The following is an 18614-nucleotide window of genomic DNA, read 5'->3' as shown; positions in this document are numbered from 1 at the left end:
ATAATTTTACGGTAAAATTTTCGATCATATTGTAGATATTACCTGATATTACTTTTTTATCTATGAATGTAATCTAGCGATATAGATACTCTTTTTATTATTTTATGTGTTAATCAAAATAAATAAAAACAATGAAGTCCGAAATCCTTTTATTTTCAAATATGTTATGTATATAGATAACTTATATTTCTTAATAAATATAAATAAGTCATGCTATTTATAACAAGAAATATGTTGTAAATATACCTACATGCATAAAGCTCCATTAAATTCAAAACATCACCATACTTCTTTAAAAAAAATTTATACTTAAAACAAATTAACTCTTAATAATTTGAAAACAAAATCCATTATATACCTATTTACAAAACCTAAAATATTATTTGTCTGACGATGTTTCCTTTAAAAAAAAATGACTGAAAGTCCTACTATATTATGGCTTGCTACTTCTATCTGTACTCGAATGACTGATAACTTTATCCTTCATAGATTTTATGCTTGTACTTGATTTTTGTACACTGCTAACTATACTATCTCTCTTCTCTTGGATTCCTTCTTTTGTCTCCTTTACACTTTCTTTTACACTCACCATTAAATTTTCCTTTTTTCCTTTAATACCCTCCTTAGTATCCGAATACATTTTCTTTAAACGATCTGTCGGCATAGGTTTAATGTATCCCAGCTTTTTCAAGTACTGAATGGTGACTGTTGTTCCACCCAATGTAACTGCATATCTTAAGGGTGTTACAATTTTATAAAGAGCATATGCGATAGCAACATAGCCCATACTTGAATTTCGCATAGAATTAACTATTTTCTCACTGAAATTCATAAGTTCCAACAGTGCTGGAATATCAACACCACTAAAAGATAAAAGATATTTAGACTCTCTCTTTTGAATAAAATTATAATAAACATACCTATAGGCAAGATAGTAAAATCCACCAAACCATGCAACTGATGTTACTATGTGCACGGGTACAAGTACATACCAATAATCTTTATACATTTGCTTAAATCGTTGGAAAAGGGATAACTTTTTCTTATCTTCAGTGTCTTCATTATCATTCTTCTTTCCATCATCAACATTACTTGAAAATTGCCTTACTTTTGGGCTAATTGGGCTACACGTACTGTGTAGTTTACTTAGGCATGGTTTTGGTACATATCTAATAGAGGAATATGCATTTTCATTAAAATTCACTTTAAAATTGGGAAAAAGTAAAGCACAATACGGCTTCTTAATTCCATTAGTAAAAAGTTGAGCGCGAAATGTCCCTTTAAACAGTATTCTTGTTACAACTAAAGACATCTTTATTTTTAAACAATCACACTTAAAACCCCAACTTGGAAAAATATGTGTTACAAACGATTAAGCTCGTAGTTTATATCGAGTTAAAAACAAATTTAAATATGCAATGCCTATTATAAAATAAAATTGATCCCATATTACAGGATACCGCTATTATGACTATTATGTTTTGATATGACTTTACAGATTTTAACTTTAACTGATTTTAAATAAACTATTGAAATTAAATAATGACTGTGATAATGATCTGCCAACCGCATTGACATTATGTAGCAGTAGGTTATGTGTGATGTTTATATATACAGGGCGAAACAAAACTGCCTTTTATATTTTCAAATTTTCAAATAAGATCAATGAATAATGATGTCTGTGACTGAGTGTGGCTTGATATCAGTGTCGTCACTGTCTTCTGTAGTCTCTAGCATAGGATGAGATAGAAGAAGTTACTATAAAAAGAAGGACATCACAGAACCTGCACAGAACATAAATGATGACGCATCTATTACCCTGCTATTATCTATGAACTTATGAACACATGAACAGAGCAACGACTTTGTCAACGAGCAACAGATGAGCAACTTTTATTTTTAACTTCTATGTGAGCAACAGAGCTAAATGAAATGACATTTTTGTCCTTTGCATTTATATCTGATAATCCCAGAGATAATCTGATGTGTCTGTGTTCTGAGCCCACCAATAAGAACGATCTGTGTTGTGTGTTGATGGATGGTTTATGGTTTATGTATGGCACAAGTTTATGGTGTGTTGTGGTCAGCTCATGGTCAGCTCAGTCAGCCAGCAGTCAGCTGTGTGCTTTCGGGTAGTATTATCTCATTATTATCTTTTTACAAAGTACAGAGTCTGGTTCCAGTCAATATTACGGACAAGTTTTACTTTTCTATAGTTTTTCGTAATTTTTAACTCTATACTCTATGGTCTGTTGTCTACATGCTTCACATTAGTCCTATTCAGGGTGCAGCAGGGTTCGGAAAACTACACGTTACTTTTAAAAACTACATAAACTACATTACATGTAGTTAATGTAGTTTATGTAGAGGGTGTAGTTTATGTAACCTATGTATGTAACTTTCAAATGTCAAAGGTTTGAGGTGAGGTTATAATAAGTTGAAGCTTTAAAAACACATAATGTATTTAAGAAAACAGGAGAAATATGGCTTTAAAATATAATATTTACATCATATTATCTCTATTACACCTCATACAAAGGAAAATTATTCATAATATCAATACATAGTTTATTAACGTAGTTTTCATGTAGTTAATGAATGGGAAAAGACGTAGTTTTTGAAGAAAAACTACACGTAGTTAATCAGGTAAATTACGTCTTAATTAACTACTTCCGAACCCTGGGGTGCAGCCACACTATCCTAAACAGTGTTGCCGATAGACAATTTTTTTCCGAGCCACACAATATTGAAAAAACGAGCCACATTTGCATGCAAGTGAGGCACATTATTAATCAAGTTAAAATTTAATAAATAAAACAAAAATATACAAAATAATAAATATAACACAATAATATACACAATAATAAAACAAAAACTTAATACTTTGACTGAGCTTAATTGTGCATTTTAATTAAAAATTTAGGTTAGCATTAGAACTTAAAAATCGATATTTGTCGCTGGCCATGCATGCCTATGCTGAGAGATAAGAGAGTTAAACAAAGATGGGTATATGGTGACTGTGTGAATGACTGGTTGGCATAATGAGTAGGATATGACGGTATATTATGATGGTATATTATGACGTATTTTTTAAAAACCAGATACTTACTTATCCATCTTTGTATATTATGTACTTTTGATCATACGTAAGGAATAGAATTATTGATAGTAAAGACTTTTGATAATAATTAATTTATTGATATCTATTGATTTTTATTGATAAGAGGTATAACGGTTAAAAATTTAAACTGAACACTGAACATAACCTAACAATGTTCAAAACCACCAAAATCGTATCAAACGTCAAACGTCAAACGCCAACACGAACGCAGCAACCAGATACTACAATATAGGGAGGGATCAAATAATCGATACAACGATTCGTTTATTTTAATGACTAAACAATTTAAAATGAGATGATATTATGTATAAATTTATGATCTATGAAGAAAAAGGAATTATTATAATATTATTATTTGCAAAGAGCGGAAAGAGCCACATTTTGCAACGAGGAGCCACCGAGTATTTTTATGCCGAAAAGAGCCACATGTGACCCAATTGGGCCACTTCGGCAACACTGATCCTAAAAACGGCGTATCGGCGTAACGGGCGTAATGACCTTGAATGGATTTCCAGTAATTCTATTGGCTAAAACATTCATCTGTCAGAAATTTTATCTGTCAAATTCATCTGTCAAAAATTTTAGCCAATAGAATTACTGGAAATCGATTCAAGGTCATTACGCCGTTACGCCGATACGCTGTTTTTAGGGTAGTGTGGCTGCACCCTCCTATTAATGTCTGGTCTATCTGTCAGGATAATTCCATATTCCATAAACTGGCATAAGTTAAATAATAATTACAAATATCTGAAATAGATGAGCATATATTATAGGCATAGATAAAGGAGTAATTATATGGGTCTCTGGGACTTGTTTGTTTTTATGATGTTGGGCACGGATGTTGGGTTTAATACCTGTTCTTACAGGACCATATAGGACATTTAAAAAGGTATTTATTTATTTTATAATGTAGCTTATAAAGGTAATCAACCATAGTTTTGATAATCTATCAACAATGATCAGACTTATGTAATATGTGTATATTTTACATACATTTTCTTGTAGAATTGAATTGTAAAGTATATAAATTTAGAAATGTCTGGAGGAATGAATAATGATTATTATGTTGCATTGGAATGTAAAGATTTGCAGGCAAATGCTATGTCCATCGATTCCACAGGCACTTTTGTTTTATTGGCAGGGTAAAGCTTTTTTTATTGTACCTTAGAACAACTATAAAATAGTATTTGATGATATGACACTAAAAGAATTTTGAACTTATTATTGTTTTTTATTTGCTTCAACTTATTCAATGTTTCAATCAGACTGAAGTCCAATTTTTAATTAGTATCAATATTGAATCATTATCTACCACATTCAAAGAAATATTTCATGATATGTTTTCAGACGCAGGTGTATAGCTTTAAGAAACCTCGATGAAGAATATGAAAATATTATAAAATTTCCTAGACAAAGTAAATATGATGTTGGCGCCGCTGAATGGAATCCTACATCACATAACAAAGAAATATGTGTTATATCTGTAAGTGGATATGAAACAGATATATTTTAATTAAGTATTCATATAATTTGTCTAGAGTAATGAGAGGCTTGAAGTTCTTAGCTGGAGAAATGAGTCACTATCGGGAACATCTTCATTGCGTGCTCACACTCGTGTCATTACTGATATTAACTGGCATAGATCAAATCCAAGTCTTTTAGCATCTTGTTCAGCAGATACATTTATTCATTTATGGGATATTAGAGATGCTAGGAAGCCTACATTATCTCTTTCGGCAGTGGCTGAAGCATCCCAAGTCAGATGGAATCGGATATCTGAATATACTATTGCAACAGCCCATGAAGGTATAATTAAGTATTCTATTTTTAAGTTTATTTTATTCAGAAATGAATTTGACCATTTATATGTGTTATTATTTTTATACTTCTTATAATCAAAATATATCTTCATAATGAAAATAGTTTGCATCAAGGCCCTTGATGCAAAGGTACATCAAGGGTACCACTAAGGTATAAACAGTAAATTAAATTTTATATTTTTCACTAATTTAAAAAGGTACTTCAAAAATCTTCTATATCTATAGGACATTATTTACGACATTACTTACTATTAATATCTTACCACCTTTAGTAGCCTCAATCAAATATTATTTCTATACTAGTCTAAGAGGCAGTGTAGGTTTTCGGTACTTATTTTCCCAGTCAGCAAACACTGATCGAAGATGGAACTATTCAGTATGTTATTATAAGCAAGATAGAAAACAAATTTTTTGCAGTATAGGTATATAATAAAATTATATAAGGATTCTTGCCACTTAACTGCTTATATAGAAATTTAATTCTGTGTTTGTCATAATGTGGATCAACCTGCTCTCACTACCGGTTTCGGAACCCTACTCCATCATCAGGTGAGCTTAGGCGTATCCACAAAATGACAACCACAGCGCAGAGATAGTTAATTCCGACTTGTCAGAAAATGTCGGTTGGATATTAAGTCCCGAACGGGAGATAGCGGCCTGCGTGCAATGGTAGTACTTTCGTACCACCGGGGCGCAACTATCGATAGTAAAAGGTATAAAACTATATAAAAAACTAAATATATATTTTGAATCATGTTGTTGTAATGAACTGCATGTTACAATTTTAAATAAACTATATGCGAAAATGTCAAAAATTGACATATCATATGTCATTCTATTCAGAATGTCAGTTTCCATCAAATAAAGTAGAAATATACCAAGAGTTCCATTTAAAAAAATGGTTTGGTTAAAAAAGTGGTAGTTATTTCCGGTGAAACAGGAAGTCGATAAATCGCAATAGTGTCACTGGGCGCGTTCAGGGACGGTCAGCGGCTGAGTGGCTGAGTAAGCGAGTAAGCTGATCAGCGAACAGTCAGCGGTCGGTCAGCCGCTGTGTTCCCTGAACGCGCACACTGTTAATTTAAGTTCTGCCACAATTTCCATCTAGATTTACTACCTTTATACAACTATCAGTAGTGGAATAAATAATAAATAACATAAAATAAGCTCCGTAAAGACTGACAAATCCACAAAATTTCAAATCAAATTCAAATGTGTCAAATGAATCGTCAAACAGAACTGTCAAGGATCCCCACCCTAGAGTCCTTTTTCCGCCCACCATGCGTGAATACATGGATAGCATTATGCTCCTTCCTTAATCTTTTTATTCAAAGCAAAAAAAACACAAATCTGTGTGGCCGTGGGCTAAGAGATTTTGTTTTGAAGTTTTAACTATGCTATTATTATAAGTTGTATCCAAAAATGTTAAAAAATCATAAAAATAGAATATAGTAGGGGCTGCACCGAGTACCGAGTAGTTCGGTGCTCGGCCAGAATTTTAACCGAGTAATATGTACTCGGTGCTCGGCCTTACTCGGCCGAGTAAAATATAGTAGTAGAAACAATCCATTTATGCATGTCCAAAACAGATAGAAATGAGACTCACACAGTGGCAAATAATAAAATAAACAAAAAGTTATTCATTCATAACTTTAATTAATGTATTTTAGCAAAGTATAAGTATAAGTAATAACACAAACACAGTGAAATAATAATTTAATACTTATAATCTAAAAGAGGTCAGCACTGTCACTCATTTTAATATAACTTTAAAGGGTATTATTAATTGTTTTAATTATTTTTCACTTTTAAATTAGTTACACATATAAGATTTGTTTAAAACAAAATCAACGTCGCCACCGCTTAAAGAATCAATTCAGAATCCAGCACATTAGAAATATCAGTTTGAATGGGGAACCACAGAATAAAACAATATCTCCATAAGTAAAACAAACCAGGTCATTGGTTTGTAGTCGGGGAATCCTAACCGCTTGCCAATCATAGGCAAAAAAACAAGATCATTGGTTAAGGCCGGGGAATTCCGGGAATTTTAACTAGCTTTCTTTAATGTTAAATTATATATTTATATTTATATTATGTATGAAATATAATATTATTATGTTATGGTGTATAGTATAATTAGTATTGATAAAGGTCGCATAACTGTTAAGACTATTAAAAACCCGACAATTCCACTACTCGGCAGCCGAGTACTAGGTACTCGGCCATTACCTTTAGCCGAGTACTCGGTACTCGGTCAAGTTAAAAAACAGGGCTCGTTACAGCCCTAGAATATAGTGACACAAGTCTGTTGTGGAGCAGTGATCACTGCCAAAATTTGTTTGCCCTCTGGCAATATGCGGTATTCTGCCTAACGCTTCGTCCTACGTGGGAGACAAAAGCGAGCGGGCGAGGCGTGCGACAACAGAGGGCGATGAGCTCGACTCGCGCGACATATTTCAATCGCCTGCGATGCCGCTTCAGTCGCGCGACAGTCGCGCGCGTCTCCTACCTAGGACAGCTTCGTAAGAAAACCTTGTTTGTTAAATACTCGTCGCTCGCACCGCCCGAATCGCGCGTTTTTGTCTCCCACGTAGGACGAAGCGTAAGTGATGTCGGAGGAGTACTACTCTGAATTTGTGATGTTATATTTTGATTATTTTTTTTTAAATTGGAAAAATAAGAATACAAGTAAAGGTAGGATGTTTTACTTTTCGACACTGCCACATGCGATAACGACATGCGATAAACTGTGGCGACGCGGATTGCGGGTTTGCGACAAACGTGTTTCCTTACCATGCGACACTTCAGTTCAGCAAGTCGTTCGAAGCAGTGCAGTTTATTAAGATGAACGCTATTCGTCGTAATATTGCTGCGGTTCTTTTGACGAAGAAGAAGAAAATTTAGCTCTACTCTACTACTTCACGCTCCTGAACCTTTCCAGAAACATTCTGACATATACTCCGAGATATATTTCCATGCTTTGTCTTTGGCCACCTTATCCTTATATGAGTTTCTTTTCATCTCCCAGAGAACTGGAAATGTACGTACACAATCTACTAAATGTTCGGCGAAGTCATCATCCCATGTTTATGACATGGCAGAAAAAAAAAACAAATATTAACCGCCAAAAATTCCAAATAGACCGACGCCGCGGCCGCGCCGATGCGGTGGATGCTACAAAAGTACTAGCTGCGATGTCGTTCAGAAAATATTTTATTTTTCTCGACGACGTGCCGCAGCGACATCTGCGATGCCGCCATGTCGCTGCCGCAAGTCGATAGGTTAAACTACATACTAATTTGATTAGTGCTAGATTAAATTTACGGCACACCGCAGCGTCGCACGTCGTTGTCGCATATCGCAGTGTCGGAAAGTAAAACATCCTACCTTAACAAGATTTTATGAATATTAATGGTTATTCATAATAATAAAAATATTCTATATCGTCCGATTCGTTTTTTTATTAACTTTTTATTGTAACTAATTCATAAGAACAATTAAAATATTAAAAGTGTTTTTTTTGTGTTAGGGGATATTAAGGTTTGGGATCAAAGGAAAGGGACAGCGCCCATTCAATATATAGCAGCACATGTGGGTAAAATATATGGATTAGATTGGAATCCCAATCGTGAGGTTCAAATTGCTTCATCAAGCCAAGATAGTACTGTAAAGTTTTTTGATACATCAAATCCGAGAAAAGCTGAATTCGTTTTAAATACAAACGCACCAGTCTGGAGGGCAAGGTAAATATCTTCAGCCTATAAATAATGTCTATACTTTTATCATAAAATAATATTTTTAAATCATTTTGCGCATTACTGTCTAAGTCTAAGGAGGCCTTCACCAGCATAAAATTAAAGACGAACATCACTATAGAGCTTAGTACCATTCACATGTACTTGTGAATGTAACAAGTGTCCTTTTAAAAAACCGTGACAATCCGAAGATTGTTCTTACTTAAATCAAGAAAAATGTTTGATTTTTTTCGGTTAGGTTTACTTAGTCGTAAGTTCTGAGAAATTTCTTCGAGTGTTGGAGGATTCCCATTACAGGTTACTGATGGAGTCTTCCTGGTTTTTGAGTTCCGTTTTGAGTTGGTTTCCACTTGGGAACTGAAACGTAGTCCAAACTAAACTCTGCCCAAAGAAAAGATACATGACAATGACAGTTGTCTGTTATTTTATTTCACAGGTAAATTGCACTTTATGTAATTTTGTGGACGTCACCTGTCGAAATCTTCCCTGACCCATTGGACAGACTTTAGTTTTTGCGTATCCCCATACATACAGGCGTGGTAATCCTAAATTCTTAGATTGGATTTTAAAGTCGGAAAATGATGTAGATCCCAAGATATCTTAATGTAAAAATTAAAGATGTAAGAAAGAGACAAAAATAGTCTAAAAAATAGCTGAAAATATGAAATTTGCTGAAGATTATAACACCATTATTTATAGAAGAGTGGTCGCAACCAAAGAAGGAGCCAGGAACGTCATTAATAGCTGCGACTGCATAGCGACCGCACCTTGTTTGTGATTGGACGGTTCGGTGATTCATGAGTGCCAGCTGAGATTTTTTACGCTATAACAATATTTCGAATTATTTTGCTCGGCACACAGCACAGTCTAACGTCGAGAAGGCGTTCACCGACAAAATATTGAAGACGCTTGTGACTCCTTTAGTTGCGACCACTCTACTCCTTACCCGTGTCCTTAAGTATTCTCTTATCTACCATTGCAGTTAAGCCTTATAGTGGCAATTCTAGAAACTTATTATATATTACATTCTGAAAATAATTTCCAGTAATTTCTTATGGCCTCTTTGGTGATAAATATTTTTTCCGCAGCCTCTACGGCTAAAATACATTCAGAAGATACAGCCCAGAGCCATTCTTAATGGGATCCGATACATGGACGGTTAGATTAGAATAGCTTTTGCTAGTTCTCGCTGTCATTTATTATACAGGGTGTTTCAAATAACATGTGCCATCTCTTGTGGGGAGATTCCTCTCGTAAAAATAAAATTTACTTTTCATATTATCATAGGTCCGATTCTGCTTTGTTTCGTAGCTACAGGGGGTTAAAATCTTCATCTTTTTTGATTTACTATAATTTTCGAATGCCATTTTGAGGGTAAAAATTACTATAAAAGTGCGACATATTTTAACGCTAAAAAAGTGTCGACATATTCACCAGAGACGTATATATCAGTGGCGCACATATTTTTTTAGTAAAATATTCCAGTTTAATTTCCACTTTTTTAGCATTGAAATATGTAGCACTCATAATAACTTTTACCCTCTAAATTTCATTCATAGATTTCAGATCGCTAAAAGCACTTGGAAGAAAATTATAACAAATCGAAAAAAAAAATGAAGACTGTCCCTGTAACTATGAAACAAAGCAGAATCGGACCCACGTTGATATGAAAAATAAATCTTATTTTTACGTGAAATATCTCTCAAAGAGAGATGGCACAAGTTTTTTGAAATACCCTCTATGTATTTTATCTCTTTATTATCAATAAAGCCATTTATTCTATTAATATTATTTGAAAACCTCATTTTATTTTGTTTTCAGATATACGCCTTTCGGAAATGGACTTGTCACTGTAGTTGTACCGCAAATACGGCGAGGCGAAAATAATCTACTTCTGTGGAATATCGGGAATAAAGCCACACCTATGCACACTTTTGTGGGACATCGAGATGTGGTTTTGGAATTTGAATGGAGACCCGGGAGACAAAACGGTCCTAATTTCGAGTTAATTACTTGGTCGAAAGATCAGACTCTTTTGGTTTGGACCATAGAACCGTTCTTGCAAAAACTGTGTGGACACGAACCCGATGAACTTATCGATTATGAAGATACTAGTTCAGGTAGGATTAGTGATGTAAAATGACCGATAATTTATAAATCGGTAATATTACCGGTAATACTACGTATAATCTGTGAAACGAATAACTTTGAATTTGACAGTTCTCGCGGGCTTTTCTAGTGTTAGCAACTTGCGGCCATGCTTTTTTCTTTGTTGTCTGATATTTAGAAATGTCAAAAGCTGATGACATTTTACTTTTGACAATTATGACATTTCGTGTTGATTTTTGTAAGAAGAGGAAGAACTGTCACTTGTTTTATTATTTTCCTTTTCTATTTCACGAAAGTAAAAAGAGTTACCTATCTGATTCGTTCAGGCACTCAATTTAAAGAATATCAGTAACTTTTTTGACAGAGGAATTTTATATTTACCGTGTTTGTAAAAGATAACGGTCAAAATTCAAAGTTATTTATTTTATAGACTATAACGTTAAGATAACATTAATTTAAAAAACAAATTAATTTAAAAAAACAGCTTTTTAAATAATATTATCTTTTTATTTAAAAACTGTAAAAACATTACAAAAAAAGGACGTTTTTTAAACTAGTCAGAGTCAGAGTGGCCTATATATGTTATAATACTACACTAATTGAGTAGATAATAGTAAATCATCCTCAATCTCGTCATCTGGTTCTTCTTTCTTTTTCGTTAATTGAGTCAAGTCTATTACTTTGAAATCGATATCTTCTTCCATTTCTTCCTCAGCAGCTTCTACCACAGAATATACAGGGTGATCCGAACTGTATTCCGGAAGCTTCGGCAACATATTCTGCAGATAGTAGAGTAAAGTAAAAAAGTTTGTATAAATGTATATCCTAAAATTATTAGTTTCTGAGATACAGGGTGGAGAAGTTTCATTTGTATTTCGATTTTTTCCAAATAATTTCTGAAGTAACGTCAATATTTGGATGAAAGTTGCTGTCTGGGAGTTTTTTGACATGAGAAATTTGATTTTGACATCAATCTGACTCCCACTTGTAGAGGGCGCCACCTACATATTTTTAAGACATAGACGTTTATAGATGGTTTCATAATTTTCGAGATATAAGCGAAAAAGTTAAAAAAGTACGTACATATTTAACCCTTTCCCTTTCGCGAGCTCACCTTCTATCTTGACAACTTTGACCGTTTTGACACATATCAGACCAATTCTAGAGGAACCGTTTAAAACAATTTTTAAAACTCTTGGAATCTTTTACACCGATGGGCCTTTTTTAACTAATTTGCATTAAAAATGTGATATAATAGCGAATACATTTAACACCTACTTCACCAATATTGCTCATGATATAGTAGAATTAATACCACCATCTCAGGTTGATCCTCTTGAGTTCGTGCATGATTTTGCTGTCAGTGAGACCCCATTCTTTTTCTCTGGCGTATCACCTGTTGAGAGCAGAGATGTTATTGACGGTCTGAAAAATAAGCATAACTCTAATGTGTTTGGATTAAATGTAAAGCTCATCAAGTCGGTCAAAAACTAACTAATAGGTCCTCTAACTAAACTTATTAATCAGAGTTTCAGAGAAAACACTTTTCCAGATGCACTGAAGATTGCCCAAATAACGCCTGTTTTTAAAAGAGGCAACCCTGAAGATCCTGGTAATTATAGGCCCATCTCTCTACTGCCTATCATCTCAAAGATCTTTGAGAAGTGTATTGCTTCCAGGTTAACGCATTTCTTCGAGAGCAATAATCTCTTTACACTGTGCCACTTTGGCTTCAGAAAAAATAGGAATACGGTTCTTGGTATCCTGGACCTTGTGTCTTGTGTTCTGGAGTCTTTTGATATGGTGGGTTCATACAGCCAAATAAAATAAAATAAGAATAAAATAAAATAAGAAATAAGGAATTCTTATTTGTGTGCGTTCATACAGTCAAATAAAATAAAATAAGAAATATATATTTGCTCATGCGCAGTACGATGAGGCTGGATAAAAGTTAACTTTTACGATTGTTTATAGTAATTTTACTATTTATAGTATATTTATTTATTCGTTGCCTACTATATTATACATTTTACTTATGTGAAATTATAAAATAAATTAAATCCAAACTGAAAATATTTGTAGGTTAGAATTAAGCGTGCGCAAAGCCGTTTTCACATAAAATAAAACAAGAAGTTAAAAGATAAAGACTTCTTATTTTATTTGTTATTTTATTTGGCTGTATGAACGCATGTACGGTATCCCATATAACCAACTTTCTTATTTTATTTTATTTTATTCTTATTTTATTTTATTTGGCTGTATGAACCCACCATAGTCTTGACTTTACAGGGGCCTTATTTTGCGATGTGACTAAGGCATTCGATTGTGTACCACATGACATACTGTTACGGAAGCTTGAAAGGTACAATTTTAGTCTGGATAGTATTAATTTCATGCGTTCCTATCTTACTTCTAGAGTTCAGGTTGTGAGGGTCAGTGGGGAGTCATCAGCGATGAGTCATGTTAATATTGGAGTGCCCCAGGGCTCAGTGCTCGGACCAATTCTATTTTTGATATATATCAACGACTTACCATATATAGACTCAACATCTAAATTTACACTTTTCGCTGATGACACAACAGTGGCCTTCTCATCTGACTCATTGGAGGGTGCCATGGAGGGGAGTGAGGTAGTACGGGGCCATGTTGAGGCATGTTTTTGTGCCAATAGGTTGCTCCTGAATCCTGACAAAACGAATAGGATGGTTGCGAATTGGACTTTGATTTCTTAGGGACTTAGAAACAACAAACGCAGATGTCCAGAGTATTAGGTTTCTGGGAGTGCAGATTGATTCTCTGCTTCGGTGGCATGAGCATGTTGATCGGGTTGCGTCTAGGCTTAGAAGGGGATTGTTTGCTCTGCGTCGCCTTTCAGGAAGTGTTTCCGGGCCTGTACTGAGGACTGCATACTTTGCTTTGTTCCACTCGATTTTGTCCTATGCTATTCTCGCCTGGGGACATACAGCCCAACTAAAGAGGATCTTCGGCTTGCAAAGGGCGGCTGTCCGAGTCTTGGCTGGCCTTGGCTATCGGGCCGACTGTGGAGAGGCATTCAGGGCTGTGGGTGTGTTGACTGTCCCGTCAGTGTATATAATGGAAAATCTCCTTTATGTAAAAAAGAACCGAGACCTTTATAGGGTCCATGGAGAAGTCCATCACCATGAGACAAGGGGTAGGGATAGGCTTGTGCCAATCTACCACCGATTGACTAGGTGCCAAGATGGACCTGGGTACCTGGCAGTTAAATTCTATAATAAATTACCCAAGGAAATTGCGGACATGCCCCTCTTGCGGTTTAAGACTGAGGTTAAGGGCCTGCTGATGCGGTATTCCTGTTATCCCTTCCAGGAATTTTTAAATATTAGATTTTAGTGTTTTTAGGTTAATTATTGATGCCATTATTCTATTTAGTGTTTTAATGTCAATATACAACTATTTTTTAACTTAGTACTAGTAACTTATTTATGTTTTTAAGCTTGATTTTTTATTTCTTTATTATCCTGTGTAATGTGACCTGTGTAAATACTATTGTATGGCAACACCAACAAATGAATTTGAATTTGAATTTGAATTAATTTAAAAAAGGGTATCAAAAAACTACATACTTATATTTAATTTTTAGGTGCAGAAGAAAAACAAAACTTGCCGAAGATTCCAGTCCTCCAACAAGAATTCTCCCTGCTCAACGTACACATAATAAATCTGGAAGTTAAAAATATGAACGTCAATACGAGGACAGTAAATGTAACGTCGAAGGTTAACAATTTCACCGTTAATCTGCAAGTTACGTTCCCTAGCAGTTATCCGCATGGCGTACCACCCGTTTTCCAAATAATGTCGGGTTCCAACGTGAACGATTCAGTAAGCTCGCAACTGATGCACACTTTGAAGCATCTGGCTCAACAAAGGGTTTCGAAAAATCGAACGTGCTTGGAGCCTTGCCTAAGACAAATGGTTACCACCCTAGAGCAGCTATCGAGCGATATGGATAGCGATCGAGCTTACGAGAGATACGCGGAGCCCAGTAACGTCGATCACAATGATGCGTACATCCCATTTCCGAGAACGTCCGGGGCAAAATTCTGTTCTGTAAACGCTTTGGTGTGTTTCGGGAGGCCGAGTATTACCAGAAGGTTGGGAAATAAGAACGAATCGACCAGTACGCCAAGAGCCCTGTCTGCCCTGGAGGGGATGTTAGCAAAGCGGTCCACCGATTATATGACGGTTTCTGCCTATTATTTTCAAAAACAGAAACTAAAGTAAGTTAGTTTTATTTAACCTTATTTTATTGACATTTTATTCGAATTTTACTGACTTTGAGTTAAAAAAATCAACTTAAAACTATTTACTTTTGAGTTCTGTAGAGGCGTTCATACGAACGCCTCTACAGAACTCAGTCACCTGGCTCTCGGTCTTCCTGCGGATATTAATAGGTTATTTTTTATTTCTTACTGAATTAGTATTAAAGATTAATATACGCTTATATCGTCTTGGTTGCGCTAACTATAAATAGTGTCATAGCTTCCTTGGGACATTATAAAACGGAATTGAGATACCATATTTCCCTCTAGAATGTAGAATGTTTAGGAGGGGAGTTAATCATAGCGACCTTGCAGATCTATGGTGTGTTCCTCTTTCTTGAGTTATAACGAGTTATAAGTCATTATACAGTCTCAGGACTTTAACAAAAGCCAGTATCCGAGACGGCTCCACAGAGGCCAGTTCTCTGTCCTCGACATCAGCCGTACTGAGGTACATCAGCCTACTGAGGTGTTCGTTGAGGAGACAGTGTCCTGTAAGAATACCCCGTGGCAATCCGAAGATTGTTTTTACTTAGATCAAGCAAAATCTTTGATTTTTCTCGGTCGTAAGTTCTGAGGAGCTTTTTTGAGTGTCTCAGACCGTTGGATGGAGTCTTCCAGGTTCCTCAGTTCCGCCTTTTGTTGATTTCAACTTGGAAAACAGAACGGTTCGGGTCCAGTTTAACGATTCAGTAAGCTCTCAATTGATGCACACTTTGCAGCAACTGGCTAAACAAAGGGTTTCGAAAAATTGAACGTGCTTGGACCCAGAGTAGGTGGACTTTATTTTCTTAGCCTAATTTGTTCAGCTTCTCTATTCCCTGACCAACTTCGAATACGGTTACTGAGTTGATCGCGACTAGTGCCGCTTGACTATTGGATAAGATGGCTATTTCCTGTTTTCGATAGTTCCTAGCTAAGATAAATTGCACGCATCTTTCGATAGCGTAAATTTCTGCCTGAAGAATGCTGGGGTAGAAGCCCATTGATTCAGAGTATTTAGTTTTTGGCCCAAATACTCCTATCTCTGCCCCTGCTTTGGTTTTGGAAGCATCAGTATACCACGTTATGGTATGGTCTTTTAAGCTACGCGCACACTGACCAGAGCCGCACGCGCCGCATCGACCAAAGAAAAATATTGTTTGTGTTACTTTCAATGAAGGTGCGCACACTAGCCAGATCCGCACGAATCGCATCGATGAAAATGCGGCCAGCATTGTTGGGCCAGAATGATTTTCGGTCAGTGCGGCTGGTGCTGCTGACGTCACACGCAATTCATACCAGTGGGTAGCTGAATCAAACTAGCCGAAGCGAAGAGGAGATTAGAGAAGCTGTACGTGTTGACAGCCTCGTCATACAGGCGAGGAGACGTTATATTTCGAGAAACTATGGTTAAACTCGTTGAATTTGACACTTTATATCAATTTAATAACAAATATGTTCGTACTTTTATGCTTAGACGTGAAAATGCTTTACTTTTTTGTGTAGATGTTAAAAAAATTAATACTTTAGTGACATTTGAAAAAAGAATTATCTATGTACTACTTGAATTCTAAAATGTTAATGACTTCGGGTATTTATTGTCCTTCGGGCCATCGGCCCTCGGGACAGAAACTTTGCCCTCGGTAATTAACAACTCTTATAATTCCCTTGATACATAAGTAACTATTTTAATCGTCGTCATATTTTTAATTCTATGCTGGATAAAAATATTTCTTAAAGTCAAACAAAAAGAAAAATAAAGCCAAAAAAACGTATAATATTGTAGCTCTCTATAAGTTAACAATTTTTGCTCACCTTCTTCATCTTAAGTTGCTCAGTAAATTCAGAATATTCTGTACTAATCATTTTGATACAGAATGCTTTAAACATAAAATTATTTTACATTTTAGGTATAGAACTAAGCAATCACTAGCAAAATCTTCTAAAGCGATAGTTCATATTTATGACGCTACTAATTTGTTTTTGATCAATAAGCAGTTAGCAGAAGATTATATCTTAGAGGGTGATATTGCTACAATATGCAAGGTAATAAAAATATAGAGTTTGTTGGATCTTATTGTTGGATCTTATGATATATAGCTGTCGATATATGGATACATAAATTGTCAAAAAAGGATATTATAGTGAAAAACGTCGATCAGTTGATTGGAAATGACTATCGATGACATCCCCCATATATATTACATTCTAAGAGCTAGCAAACGTTAGTCTTGGGTCGAGATATTCGTATGTAAGAAGAGTACAATCCGTTTATAATGTACTGAACAAAGAGAGAATAGTAAACACGTTGCCAAACGTATGAAATAAACCGAGAAACTGTGCACATTGCTAAGAGATGTGGAAGGGGATATAGCAGATTTTTGGCGGTCGACCGGTCGACCCAATCACTACCTCTGTCAGTACTTAAAGTTCTAGGAAAAGGTGAACATCATGCGTTCAGCTTCACGATTTAATTACGTCTCGTAATACTTTATTTGTTTATTTATTAACGAGTCGTTATAATTTTTCCTATAGCTTGTAAATTTTTAAGTACAAGTTAGAAACACTTGCACTTTTGGTAAAAACAAGTGGAATTGAGTTGGTGTTCGACAGTGGTCGCGCTATTAGAACTCTAAATTCAAAAATCGATATCTCGAAATCTATTAAAAATAATTGATTATAATTTTTTCAAAAACTTTCTTAACATATCTGCTGTATATTTTCCGCAGACAGTATGTGGAAATCTTAGTATGTGGAAATCTTAGTATGTGGAAATCTTTATAAATAAATAAGTTACACGACTGCTGAAAATTGCTATGCACTAAAAGTAAATGGATGGGTTGTTGAAAATTTTTGAATAGAAAAAAACAACCTTATCGAATTTTTCTTATTTAAACATATTGCAAAAGATCCGATCTTCAAAATAAAAAAATAAGTTTCAATGTCGAAAGTGGTTCTGAAGTGGCGTGTTATGTGTTAAAAAGTTGAGTTTTTAAATTATCGCGATTACTATCGTTATAAAAAATGGACACCCTAACGATATCCTTATAATTCCATTTAAGATGCTCAGAAACATATCTAATGATTGTATCTAGTTATCTTTTGGAAAAAAAAGCCGTTTAAAAATAAGTGGTTTGCCATCGTGATTTTACTTTACTTGATAGGGAAAGGCGTACCGGCAACGCCGCAACAGTACACCGTCGCATTTCTCTCACTCTGACTTAATAAGATCCCTATGGGATTTACTTCCACACATGTAAATACCGACCCAAAAGTAACAGTTGCCAGCACGGTATAAAATAATCGATTTCCAAGCCACATTTTTTTTTCTAATGTATGTTATATTTCAGTATAATGCTGGTGCAGCTGCTGTAGTCGGAAGAAAAGATTTAGTTCAAGCTTGGACTCTTGCCGAATTAGTTCTAGGAGAAAGGCGTGCCGATGAAGATCGATTATGGTCATCTCATCCTTGTGGAAATAAGCTTATAGTTTCTCTGTAAGTTTTCCTTTGTCCAAAAATATT

The 18614-nt window shown here is 35.1% G+C and overlaps 2 protein-coding genes across 4 annotated transcripts in view; one reads left to right on the top strand and one right to left on the bottom strand.

Annotated features, from left to right (window-relative positions):
* Positions 1-131: 131 nt before the first annotated feature.
* LOC115884032 (uncharacterized protein C18orf19 homolog A-like) lies at positions 132-1622 on the bottom strand. Its single transcript, XM_030902471.1, has 2 exons — positions 921-1622; positions 132-863 (listed from the first exon to the last, which is right to left on the bottom strand). The coding sequence occupies exons 1-2, from the start codon at positions 1310-1312 to the stop codon at positions 434-436; spliced, it is 822 nt and encodes a 273-aa protein (XP_030758331.1). The 5' UTR covers positions 1313-1622; the 3' UTR covers positions 132-433.
* Positions 1623-3759: 2137 nt separating this feature from the next.
* LOC115883988 (GATOR complex protein WDR59) overlaps positions 3760-18614 on the top strand; it is a 57270-nt gene continuing 42415 nt past the window's right edge. For all 3 annotated transcript variants that reach the window (XM_030902413.1, XM_030902412.1, XM_030902414.1), the window contains exons 1-9: positions 3760-4010; positions 4127-4263; positions 4469-4604; positions 4660-4927; positions 8474-8687; positions 10521-10819; positions 14431-15067; positions 17002-17137; positions 18442-18587. In XM_030902413.1, the coding sequence (XP_030758273.1) occupies positions 4157-4263; positions 4469-4604; positions 4660-4927; positions 8474-8687; positions 10521-10819; positions 14431-15067; positions 17002-17137; positions 18442-18587 (1943 nt within the window). In that variant the 5' untranslated portion in view covers positions 3760-4010; positions 4127-4156. The remainder of the gene's footprint in view (positions 4011-4126; positions 4264-4468; positions 4605-4659; positions 4928-8473; positions 8688-10520; positions 10820-14430; positions 15068-17001; positions 17138-18441; positions 18588-18614) is intronic.

This window comes from Sitophilus oryzae, unplaced genomic scaffold (assembly GCF_002938485.1).
Source record: "Sitophilus oryzae breed Bouriz unplaced genomic scaffold, Soryzae_2.0 scaffold_2008_pilon_pilon, whole genome shotgun sequence".
NCBI lineage: Eukaryota > Metazoa > Arthropoda > Insecta > Coleoptera > Curculionidae > Sitophilus > Sitophilus oryzae.
The sequence above is the reverse complement of the archived record's forward strand: the minus strand, read 5'-3'. Positions and strand labels throughout refer to the sequence as shown.